Consider the following 13,073-nt stretch of genomic DNA (forward strand, 5'->3'; position numbering starts at 1 on the left):
GATGTTGAGTATTTTTTCATGTGTCTGTTGGCCATCTTTATATTGTCTTTTTTGTTTGTTTTGAAATTTGAACTTTATTTTTATTTTTAATTTATTGTCAAGTTAGCTAACATGTAGTGTAGTCTTGGCTTCAGGAGTAGATTCCCATGATTCATCTCTTTCCTACAGCACCCAGTGCTCATCCCAACAAGTGTCCTCCTCAATGCCCATCACCCATTTTCCCCAACCCTCCATCCCTATCAACTCTCAGTTCTCTGTATTTAAGAGTCTCCTATGGTTTGCCTCCCTCTCTGTTTGTAACTTATTTTTCCTTCCCTTCCCCTATGGTCTTCTGTCAAGTTTCTCAAATTCCACATCTGAGTAAATTTGTATGATATTTGTCTTTCTCTGACTGACTTATTTCACTTAGCATAATGCCCTCCAGTTCCATCCACGTTGTTGTAAATGGCAAGATTTCATTCTTTTTCATTGCCGAGTGGTATTCTATTGTATATATATACCACGTCTTCTTTATCCATTTATCAATTGATGGACATTTGGGCTCTTCCATAATTTGGCTGTTGTTGATAGTGCTGCTATAAACATTGGGGTACATGTGCCCCCACGAATCAGCACTCCTCTTTCCTTTGGGTAAATTGCTAGTAGTGCTATTGCTGGGTCATAGGGTAATCCTATTTTTAATTTTTTGAGGAACTTTCATATTGTTCTCCAGAGTGGCTGCACCAGTTTGCATTTCCACCAACAGTGTAAGAGGGTTCCCCTTTCTCCACATCTTCTGCTTTTGGATGAAAAGTTTTGAATATATCTGTTAAGTCCATCTGGTCCAATGTGTCGTTTGGAACCATTGTTTCCTTATTGATCTTCTGCCTAGATGATATGTCCATTGATGTAAGTGGACTATTAAAGTCCCCTACAATGATGGTATTATTATCCATACATTTATTTATGTTTGTGATTAATTGATTTATATATTTGGGTGTTTCCACGTTGGGGGCATAAACATTTACAATTGTTAGCTCTTGTTGATGGATAGTCCCCTTAATTACAATAGAATGCCCTTCTTCTTCTTCTCTTATTATAGTCTTTGGTTTAAAATCTAGTTTGTCTGATACAAGTATGGCTACTCTGGCTTTCTTTAGACAGCCATTAGCATGATAAATGGTTTTCCATCCCCTCATTTTTTTTTAACTTTTAATTTTTTAAAAAAATTAATTAATTTTTTTTTATATATATATATTTTTAACGTTTATTTATTTATTTTTGGGACAGAGAGAGACAGAGCATGAACGGGGGAGGGGCAGAGAGAGAAGGAGACACAGAATCAGAAACAGGCTCCAGGCTCTGAGCCATCAGCCCAGAGCCCGACGCGGGGCTCGAACTCACGGACCGCGAGATCGTGACCTGGCTGAAGTCGGACGCTTAACCGACTGCGCCACCCAGGCGCCCCAAAAATTAATTTATTTTTTAACTTACATCCAAGTTAGCATATAGTGCAACAGTGATTTCAGGAGTAGATTCCTTAATGCACCTTACCCATTTAGCCCATCCCCCTTCCCACAACCTCTCCAGCAACCTTCTGTTTGTTCTCTATATTTAAGAGTCTCTTGGGACACCTGGGTGGCTCAGTCTGTTAAGCATCCAACTTGAGCTCAGGTCATGATCTCATGGTTCATGAGTTTGAGCCCACATCAGGTTCTGTGCTGAGAGCTCAGAGCCTGGAGCCTGCTTTGGATTTTGTGTCTCCCTCTCTCTCTGCCCCTCCCCCACTCGGTCTCTCTCTGTTTTTCAAAAATGAATAAATGTTAAAAAAAAAAAAAAGTCTCACGTTTTGTCTCCCTCCCTGTTTTTATATTATTTTTACTTCCCTTCCCTTATGCTCATGTTTTGTATCTTAAATTCCTCATATGAGTGAAATCATATGATATTTGTGTTTCTCTGACTAATTTCGCTTAGCGTAATACCCTCTAGTTCCATCCACGTAGTTGCAAATGGCAAGATTTTATTCTTTTTAATCACCAGGTAGTATTCCATTATATATATATACACACACACACACACACACACACACACACACACCACATCTTCTTTATCCATTCATGCGTCAACCATCCCCTCACTTTCAATCTGCAGGTGTCCTCAGGTCTAAAATGAATCTCTTGTAGGCAGCCTATAGATGGATCTTGTTTTTATATCCATTTTCATACCCTGTGTCTTTTGACTGGGGCATTTAGTCCATTTACATTCAGAGTGGTTATTGAAAGATGGGGTTTAGTGTCATTGTGTTATCGGTAGATTCTTGCTTGTGGTGATGTCTCTGGTTCTTTGTAGTCTTTGCTGCTTTCCACTCCCAGAGCCTCCCTTATGATCTCCTGTAGGGCTGGTTTAGTGGTCATGACCTCCTTTAGTTTTTGTTTGTTTGGAAAAGCCTTTATCTTTCCTTCTATTCTGAATGACAGTCTTGCTGGATAAAGGATTCTTGACTGCATATTTTTCCTATTCAGCACGTTGAATATTTCCTGCCACTCCCTTCTGGCCTGCCAAATTTCAGTGGACAGGTCTGCTACTACCTTTATGTATCTACTCTTGTTGGTTAAGGCCCATTTGTCCCTAGCTACTTTCAGGATTCTCTTTATCTCTGCATTTTGCCAGTTTCACTATTATATGTCGTGGTATTGACCTGTTTTTGTTGATTTTGAAGGGAGTTCTCTTTGCCCCCTGAACTTGGATGTCTGTTTTCTTCCCCAGATTAGGGAAGTTCTCAGTTGTAATTTGTTCAAATAAACCTTCTGCCTCTTTCTCTGTCTCTTCTTTTTCTGGAACTCCTATGATATGGATATTATTTTGTTTCATTGAATCACTTAGGTCTCTAAGTCTCCCCTTGTGGACTAGTAATTTATTTTCCCTCTTTTTTTCAGCTTCATCATTTTCCATAATTTCATCTTCTATTTCATCTATTCTCTCCTCTGCTTCTTCCATCCACGTCACTGCATCTAGTTTATTTTGCATCTCATTTACAACATTTCTTAATTCATCATTATGACTATTTCTTAGGTCTTTGATCTCTGCAGCAATTAGATTCTCTTCTGTCTTCTATGCTATTTTCAAGCCCAGCTATTAGTCTTATGACTATTATTCTAAATTCTTGTTCAGATATATCTGTTTTCAGCAATTCTCTGGCTGTCATTTCTTCCTGGAATTTCTTTTGAGGAGAATTCTTCCATTTAATCATTTTGGCTAGGTTTCTGTCTTTTATGTGTTTTAACAGTTTGTTGTGTGTCCTGCACCTGTAAGTACTACAATATTAAAAAGCTTTGGTTCCAAGAAAGTTGAACACTCCTGAAAACTCTGATGTTTAGCCCCTAAGGCTGTTTGCAAAGTAGAAACTAGCTTTCTCCATATTTTTCATTCCCTAGTCTGTGGTCCAGAGTGGTTTTTCTCTTGTCCAAATACAATACTACAGTTCCACAGCCTCTCTTTTTCTTCCTTTTGTCACTCTGCAGAAGGGGTTCCCCCACTCTGTTCCTATGCTGCCGGTTTTCTCTCTCCAAATTAGCAAACATGCACCTCAGTCCCACCAAGCTGTCTTCCTCCACCTGAGTCTGTTCTCCAGGGAGGGTCCAAGTCAGGCCTGGGGGCTCCACTCAGCTACTATATGTCATCTTTGGAGAAATGTCTGTTGGTACTTTTTCCCCAGTTTTTAATTGATTTTTTTTTTTTTTTTTTTGGTGTCGAGGTGTAGAAGTTCTTTGTATGTTTTACATACTCACCTCTTACTGAATACATCATTTGCAAATATCTTTTCTTATTCAATAGGTTCATTTTGTTGATTCTTTCCTTTGCTGTGTAGAAGCTTTTTATTATTTTTATTTTTATTTATTTTTTTTTTTCCCAACGTTTTATTTATTTTTGGGGCAGAGAGAGACAGAGCATGAACGGGGGAGGGGCAGAGAGAGAGGGAGACACAGAATCGGAAACAGGCTCCAGGCTCTGAGCCATCAGCCCAGAGCCCGACGCGGGGCTCGAACTCACGGACCGCGAGATCGTGACCTGGCTGAAGTCGGACGCTTAACCCACTGCGCCACCCAGGCGCCCCTATTATTTTTATTTTTAAAAAATATTATTTTTTTAAAATAAGCTCTTCGAACTCATGACCTCAGGGTCAAGAGTTGCATGCTGTAGCAACTGAGCCAGCCAGGTGCCCCAGAAGCTTTTTATTTTGGTGTAGTCCTAATAGTTTATTTTTTCAGCAACTGTTAATAGTTGTACTAGTTTAGAGATTCTCTTAGATTTTTCTATGTAACCAGTTTTGACATCTTTGAATAATAATACTTTTTAATCACTTTCTAATTCTTTATTTTTTAAAGCATTTGAAATTTTATACATATTTTTATTAACAGAGTTTATTTATTTTTTTTTTTTTCAACGTTTATTTATTTTTGGGACAGAGAGAGACAGAGCATGAACGGGGGAGGGGCAGAGAGAGAGGGAGACACAGAATCGGAAACAGGCTCCAGGCTCTGAGCCATCAGCCCAGAGCCTGATGCGGGGCTCGAACTCACGGACCGCGAGATCGTGACCTGGCTGAAGTCGGACACTTAACCGACTGCGCCACCCAGGCGCCCCAACAGAGTTTATTTTTTACAGGAGTTGTAGGTTTATGGATATACTGAACATATAATACAGGGAGTTTTCTTATCACCTCTTCTCCACCCCCTCCCTGAAGTTTCCTGTTATTAACACATACATTAGTATGGTACATTTGTTACAATTAATGAACCAATTCTGATATGTTATTATAAACTTAAAAGTTAATGTTTTATTTATATTTATTAACTAAAAATAACATGAAAAAGCCACATTTTTTCCAGGTTTGCTTAGTTTTTACCTCAATGCCTTTTCTGTTTCAAGAGCCTATCCAGGACACTGTGTTAAATTCAATTATCATGTCTCCTTAGGCTGCTCTTGTCTGGGTCATTTTCTCAGACTTTGCTTGTTTTTGATGCTCCCTTATTTTAAAAAGTTTATTGCATAAAGCATCCAGTGTAGTATTTTTTTTTAAGTTTATTTATATTGAGAGAGAGCACGTATGTAAGTGGGGAGGGGCGGGGGGTGGGGAGAGAATCCCAAGCAGTTTCCGCGCTGTCCTGGTAGAACCTAATATAGGTCTCAATCTCATGAACTGTGAGATCAAGACCTGAGCTCAAGTCAGGAGTTGAATGGTTAACCGATTGATCCACCCAGGTGCTCTCAGTATAATTTTTAATAGTTGTAGTGAAAGTGGGGAGCCTTGTCTTTTTCCTGACCATAAGCGGAATACTTCTTAAGTCCTGAAGTATGATGTTTGCCCTAAAGTTTGATAGGTACTTTATCAGATTGAGATAATTCTATGTTTTTATTGTCTGCGAATTTTTGTCATGAAAATATAAGTCTTTTCTGCATCCATTAGACCACAAATTTTTCTTTAATCTGTTTATCATGGTGAATTATTGTAGTGAATTAATAGGTTTTCAGATATTGAACCGTCCTTGCATTTAAAGCCTACCTGGTCATGATGTATGGCCATTTATATACCAACATATATGCATATGCACATATGTACATACATATTTACATATAAATTTACAACAGTTACATATTATGGATAAATAATATGTGATGGATTTGGCTTAGTAATCTCTTTAGAATTTTTCCATGTATATTCATAACGAGATTGGATATAATTTTCTAGAACTGTATTTTTTTTTTTAATTCTGCCCCCAACATGGGGCTCAAGCTCATGGCCCCCAAAATGAAGAGTTGCATGCTCTACTCACTGAGCCAGCCAGGTGCCCCTCTGGTTTTTGTTCTGTTTTTGTACATAGGTATGATAGATTTTTCCTTAGTTCTCTTAATATTATTATTAAGTAGACTTCACGCCCAGCCTAGAGCCCATCATGGGGCCTAAACTCACTGCTCTGAGATCAAGACCTGAGCTAAGACCAAAACTCAGGCACTCAATTGACTGAGCTACCCAGGGGCCCAGTCTCTTAATGTTATTATTAAAAAAAATTTTTTTTAATGTTTGTTTATTTTTGAGAGAGCGAGTGAGAGTGAGCAGGGAAGGGGCAGAGACAGGGGGAGACACAGAATCTGAAGTAGGCTCCAGGCTCTGAGCTGTCTGGTACAGAGCCCAACGTGGGGCTCAAGATAAGGAACTGTGAGATCATGACATGAGCTGAAGTCGGGTACTTAACTGACTGAGCCACTGAGGCACCCCATATTATTATTATTTGAAAGTTTATTTATTTTGAGAGAGAATGTGCTTGTGAGTGGGGGAGGGGCAGAGAGGGAGAGAGAGAATCCCAGGCAGGCTCTGTGCTGTCAGTGCAGAGTCTGATGCAGGACTTGATCTCACAAACTGTAAGATCATGACCTACACCAAAATCAAAAGTCCAATGCTTAACCAAATGAGCCATTTAGGTGCCCCCTTAATATTATTAATTAATTAAGCTTTAGTTGGTCTTTATCTTTCTGCTTTGGGCTTGGAGGAGATTCCTGAAATAGGTCTTTTGAAAATATCTACTCTCCCCTCTTAGATCTCAGTTCTTCTAGTTTAATATTAAAAGCTTTAGAATTTGATTAGAATTCAGTTGGTAGATCATGAGACTCTTAATCCCAGGGTTGTGAATTCAAGGCCCATGTTGGGCATGGAGCCTTCTTAAAAAAAATGAAAAATTAAAATTACAGAATTTTCTTACTGTTAGATCTATGTACTGCCTACCAAATCATCATCATTTGTAGTGGTTCTTATTTATAAGCAAGTCCCCTTGTTACTTTGGAGTGGTGGGTTGCTTAACCTTCAAGAATTTGTGAGCATTTTTATGATTGGCAATTTTACTATTACTATTAAATTGTTTAAGTTGTGCTTGACTTCTGATTATTCCTATTGGAAGCAATAATGGCAGTGTCTCCCTCTGATATTTGTATCATAGTTTATTGCTTATAAAATACTTTCATATAATAGTATATTTATGTACAAAAAGTGTTTTGTATTTTGGATCCAACTACTTGAAATGCCCTTTACCACTAATACTTCTATGTAAGTTGCTGTAAACTTTTGTCTGGATTATTGCAGACAAAATTAGTCTTTGCCTCTTGTTCCCTATGGTTCACCTCACACAGCAGCCAGAAGGATTTTTAGAGTGTAATCGAGTCCTATCCCTCTTGTGTTTAAAATTATAAGTGGCTTCCCAACACATTAAAGTCCAAACTCCTTACCATATTACACAAACTTTACCAAGACCTTTGTACATGAGGTTTACTCAAGAAATACCTGTTGAATGAATGACTCATGTTGGCAATATTAGAGAGCTCTGTCTTGCCCAGTATGTCAGAGCATAGTAATTAGTAGCAGAGTCAGGATGAGAACTTCAGATGTTCTATTTGCAAATTGTTGGACCAAATTATATCTTTTGAATCGAATCCTCCAGTAGGCTCTGAAGCAAACTATTCTGTTTTTCAGACTGTATACCTGTGTTAACTTGTTTATGCCTTTCTCTCCTTGTTTTGCCTTTACAAACCCTGCCCATCCTCAAGACTTGCATTTAGTTCTCCCTTTTATAGAACCTTTTTTTTTTTTTTTTTTTAATGACTTCAGTACTCTGTTTTTTCTGATTGTGATGGTGGTGTTGGCTTGGGGAAGCTAGAATGTAAGTGGGAAGGGGACTCTAGTAGGTATTAGGTGTTGCTTTACATGCTGAAATATGTAATTCCACTTTCCACATGACCTTGTGAGGGAAAAAACACATTTTTAAAGATGAGAAAACTCAGTTTCAGAGAGGTTTTCAGTTCTCTCACCCAAATGGGGAAATCTGTACATTAGCCATAAGCCCTCTAAGGCTTCTAAACTAAGCCTTCTACAGCTGCTTGGCAGAGCATGTGCATACCCAGGTGCCCGAGGTCAGAGCAGCCTTCTGCTATCCTGCTTTAGCCTGTTACATTGGACCAGTCGCATATTTCATAGTCTGGCCTATATGTCAGGATCACACGAGGAAATCAGGATGATCTGTTTCTGTTCAATAAAAATTTGACTTTAGTCAAATGCTAAACTTTTTTAGATGTAGCTGTGATTGTTTTTGTTCATTTGTTTGTTTGTTTTGATTTTTTTTCCTGCTTTACTTGGGCCTCTTACCTGTTTTTTTTCTTTCTCCTTTCTGCTTCTAGTATTATATTCAAGAAGAAAGCCAGAGGAAGCCATTACCCACTGCTGCCGCCCAGTGTTGTAAGTGAGAAACTTGTCTCTGAATCTCCTTAATCACAGCTGTCAGTTCTCCAAACATGGATTTTTTTTTTTTTTTTTTTTTTTTTTTTTTTAATTGGGGAGGGTGGAGAAGTGATGTGTGTAAACAGAAGATATTCTGGAAGCACACATATTCAGGCCTGTATCTTCAATGGTTATCTGACCATTGGCTTTAGGAAGAGTCCTTTTTGATTATGTGTGGCTATAGACAAGGCAGTGGTGCTCATCTTTTATCTCCATTTGCAAGCTTTTACCCCTGGAGGAATGATTTTTCCCATTTTGTCTCCTTTATCTGTTACTGTTCTTTAAAGCTCAGTTTAAATGTCATCACCCCTGGGAATTCTTGCCATTTCCTCCTTCCCCCATGTCTTGCTTAGGTGTCTCACCTCTCCTTTCGGAGTACTCTGTGCACACATCCATCATATAACCCATTATATACTGTAATTTATGTTTATTTCTTTTTTTTTTTTTAATTTTTTTTTTTAACGTTTATTTATTTTTGGGACAGAGAGACAGAGCATGAATGCGGGAGGAGCAGAGAGAGAGGGAGACACAGAATGGGAAGCAGGCTCCAGGCTCGGAGCCATCAGCCCACAGCCTGACGCGGGGCTCAAACTCACGGACCGTGAGATCGCGAGATCGTGACCTGAGCCGAAGTCGGACGCTTAACCGACTGAGCCACCCAGGCGCCCCTATGTTTATTTCTTTGACAACAGTTTTTTTTTTGACAACACGGTTTTTAAAGGCATAGACATTATTCTATTTTATATTCCTAGCCTCTTTCTCCATACCTGATACATAGTATAGTAAACCTCAATAAAGTTTGATAAACAATTGAATGAGAGAACTTGTCATTTCTCTTGAGATTAATTTACCCAGACTACAAAGATTCATTCTTGAAATGAGACCTGCATTGGCTACCTTTTCAGTTTCTCTCAAAATAGCTTGAGGAAACACTAAAGGACTGACTTGGAGTCTATTCTCTTTCAGTTTTCAACCTCTGGGGTGTGTGTGTGTGTGTGTGTGTGTGTGTGTGTGTGTGTGTGTGTGTGTGTGTGTTGTGCTTCTTTTGTGTTACTGTAGTTTTTTTCTGAACCAGATGCCAAACTCTTAACAACTCCTGGTTGAAAGCAGTGGTTATAGTAATATTTCTAATAAGAAAAACCATACTAAGTAACATATTTTGAGGTCTTAGAGTATGCCAGATGCTGCTATAAGAGCTAAAATGTACTAACTTATTTAATCTTCACAATAACCCTAAGACATAGGTTTTTACTGTTGTCCCATTTCAGATTAGGAATTACATACCCAAAAATACACACATTTTCTGAATCATTTGGATATAATCTTCAGACTTCATGACACATCAGCATTGTATCTTCTTAGAGCTAGGACAGTCTATATAACCAGAATACCATGATTAGAATCAAGAAATTTAACACTCACACAATAATATTATCTAATATATAGTGCAAATTAAGAATTCCCCTGTTGTCCCCCAAATATTTTTATAGCTGTTCCCCACCCCCCACACACACTGTATGATCCAGTCAAGAATCACACATTTTATTTGGTTGTCCTGATTCTTTAATATCCATTAATAATCATAAAAAATAATTTTTTGCCTTTTTGGTTGTTTATATTACTGGTATTTTTTTTCCAATTAGAAAATCATTTGATTTACCAGTTGAATTTTTGAAAGTTTATCCTAAGTAATTGAGAAGGAGACAAAGATTTGTGTACAAAAATATTGATTATGAAATTATTTAAATAACAAAACTTGAAAATGACTATAGTTAAACAGTAAATGATCATAAGATTGAATATTATGCATTTATTTAAAATTATGCTTTGAATAATAAAAAGGACATTTTAATGAAAGTTTAAGTTAAAAAGTATATAAAATTGGGGTGTCTGGATGGCTCAGATAGAACAACATGTGACTCTTGATCTCGGAGTTGTGAGTTCAAGCCCCATGTTGGGTGTAGAAGTGACTTGAAAATAAAATCTAAAAAAAAAAGTATATAAAACTTTGTGTGTATGTGTAATTTAAGGCTTCTTGATATGGATTGAATTGCACATTACCAAAATTCATACATTGAAGCCCTAGCTCCTGTATGACTCTCTTTGGAGATTGGGCCTCTGAGGAGGTGATAAAGGTTAATGAGATCATAAGAATGAGGCCCTAATCTGATAGAGTCTGTACCCTTATAAGAGAAAAGGGCAACAGAGCTCTCTGTGTGAGGACATAAGAAGCTGGCTATCTGCTAGCTGGGAAGAGAACCTTCACTAGGAATCAAATCATCTGGCACCTTGATCTTGGACTTCCCAACCTCCAAAACTGGAATACAAATTTCTGTTAAGTCTACCCATTCTATGGTATTTTGTTATGGCAGCCTGAGCAGGTTAATAGAGATATTGGTTCCTAGAGGTGGGGTGCTGCTGTAAACAAATACCTAAAAATGAAGAAGTGGCTTTGGAACTGGGTGATGGTAAAACCTGGAAGAATTTTCCAGCGCTTACTAGAAAAAGGCAAGATTGCTGTGAAGGGACTGTTGGCAGAAATAAGGATATCGAAGGCCATTCTGGAGTAGTCTCAGATGGAAGTAAGGAACAGTTTATTGGAAACTGGAAGAAAGGCAATCCTGGTTACAAACTGGCAATAAACTTGGCTAAATTGTTGTGTTTGTGAAAGATAAAAATTTGTAAGGGGATTTCTAAGCAAAGTATTGAAGATGTGGCTTGGGTCTTGCTTACTGCCTATAGTAAAATGAGAGAGGAGAGAGTTGAATTGAAGAAGGAATTGTTAAGTAAAAAGGAACCATAATTTAGTTCCTTAGCCAATTTGTATTGTAAAAAATGAGAAAGTTTGTTTTGAAGAGAACAATAAAGAGATCGTGGGTTTGGTCTATGGATTAACCAGCAAACTCAGCAGAATCTAGAAGTAGAAATGGGATATCAGCAGAGACACTGCCAGTTTCAACTAACTGGGACGAAGAAAGAGGGAGGCAGTGAAGACTGTTAGACTTCTTGGATTCTACAGGATCAGACCATGGTGTTGTTTGGCTGTGAACATGTGCTTTTTCTTGAGGAAAGGGAAGAATGACCTGGAAGGTGATTGATTCAGAGATTATCAGGGCTGCCACTCTCAGCACAGGCCCAAAGGGCAATTAATGCTGTTTCCTTCTGTTTCAGAGGGATAGAGCAATGCAGAAAGCCATGGGGCAGGGCTATCCTTTAGAGCTGTGGAGGTGCTGCCACCCCAGTGGGATGTCAAAACAAAGAGAATTATTCTACAGCCTTAAGATCTAATATAATTTGCCTTGCTAGGTTTTGGACTGACTTGGGATCCATTACCTTTTCCATCTTTCCTTTTTCTTTCTTGTAGAATGGGAATCTCTCTCTTATGCATGCCCACCATTGTATTTTGGGAACACAGAACTTGTTTGGTTTCACAGGTTCATAGCTGGAGAGGAGTTTTGCCTCAGGATGAATCATACCTGGAGTCTCATTTGTATCTACTTAGTTGATATTTACGTGATACTTTGGACTTTGGACTTTAGACTTCAGAGTTGGAGTTAAGACTTGTGGGGCTGATGGGATGGAAAAAATGTATTTTGCATGCAATAGAGACATGAATTTGGGGGTGTCAGAGGTGGAATGCTGTGGGCTGAATTGTGTTCCCCCAGTGTGATTGTATTTGGAGATAGAACATGTGAGAAGATGTTAAATGAAGTCATTGGGGGGCCTTAATCTAATAGGGCTGGTGCCCTTTTAAAAAGAGGAAGAGACACCAGAGCTCTCTCTGCTATGTGAGGACACAGAAAGAAGGTGGCCATTTGCAAGGTAGGAGAGGTCTCACTAGAAATCAAACCCTCCAGAACCTTGATCTTTGACTTTTCAGCCTCCAGAAACTGTGAGAAAATGTTTCTACTGTTTAAGCACCTAGTTTATGACATTTTGTTATGGCAGCCCAAGCAGATTAATACATGTATATAAATGTATTTATACAATTAGGGTGAAAATATCTGGAAATAGAAGCACCAGAATATTAATCAAATTTGTTTCTGATATGGGGAATTGACTTTTTTTTTTTTTTTATTCTTCTAGTTTTAATGTAAAAGAAATCAATGTGTAGTTCCAAATGAAATCCTAGCAGGGATTATTTTGAAGGATTATTTTGAAGGATTCAAAAACTTAACTATAACACTTATATGGTACTATTTTTTTTCTTCTTCTTTTAATTTAGTATAATTAACACACAGTATTATGTTAGTTTCAGGTATACAGTATAGTGATTCAGCAATCCTTTATATTACTCAGTGCTCATCATGATAAGTGTATTCTTAATGTCCTTTACTTGTTTCACCTCTTTCCCTACCTCCACCCCTCTGGTAACCACCAGTTTGTCCTCTGCATTTAAGAATCTGTTTTTTGTTTGTCTCTTTTTCTTGGTTCATTTTGTTTTTTAAATTCCATATATGAGTAAAATCATATGGCATTTGTCTTTCTCTGACTGACTTATTTCACTCAGCATTATATCCTCTAGATCCATCCATGTTAATGCAAATGGCAAGATTTCATTCCTTTTTATGACTGAGTAATATCCCATTATGTTTGTGTACCACATCTTCTTTATTCATCTATGGGATTATGACTTTAAAAAAATTTTTTTAATGTTTATTTTTGAGAAAGAGAGAGGGAGGGAGGGAGGGTGGGGCAGAGAGAGAGGGAGACACAGAATCTGAAGCGGGCTGTAGGCTCTGAGCTGTCAGCACAGAGCCCGACTTGGGGC

At 38.1% G+C, this 13,073-nt stretch overlaps 1 protein-coding gene across 18 annotated transcripts in view; it reads left to right on the forward strand.

Annotated features, from left to right (window-relative positions):
* Positions 1-13,073, forward strand: part of UNC13B (unc-13 homolog B) — a 252,510-nt gene that overhangs the window by 108,732 nt on the left and 130,705 nt on the right. For all 18 annotated transcript variants that reach the window (XM_045470007.1, XM_045470020.1, XM_045470021.1 and 15 more), the window contains one exon: positions 8,203-8,260. In XM_045470007.1, coding sequence (XP_045325963.1) covers positions 8,203-8,260 — 58 coding nt within the window. The remainder of the gene's footprint in view (positions 1-8,202; positions 8,261-13,073) is intronic.

Source organism: Leopardus geoffroyi, chromosome D4, assembly GCF_018350155.1.
Source record: "Leopardus geoffroyi isolate Oge1 chromosome D4, O.geoffroyi_Oge1_pat1.0, whole genome shotgun sequence".
NCBI lineage: Eukaryota > Metazoa > Chordata > Mammalia > Carnivora > Felidae > Leopardus > Leopardus geoffroyi.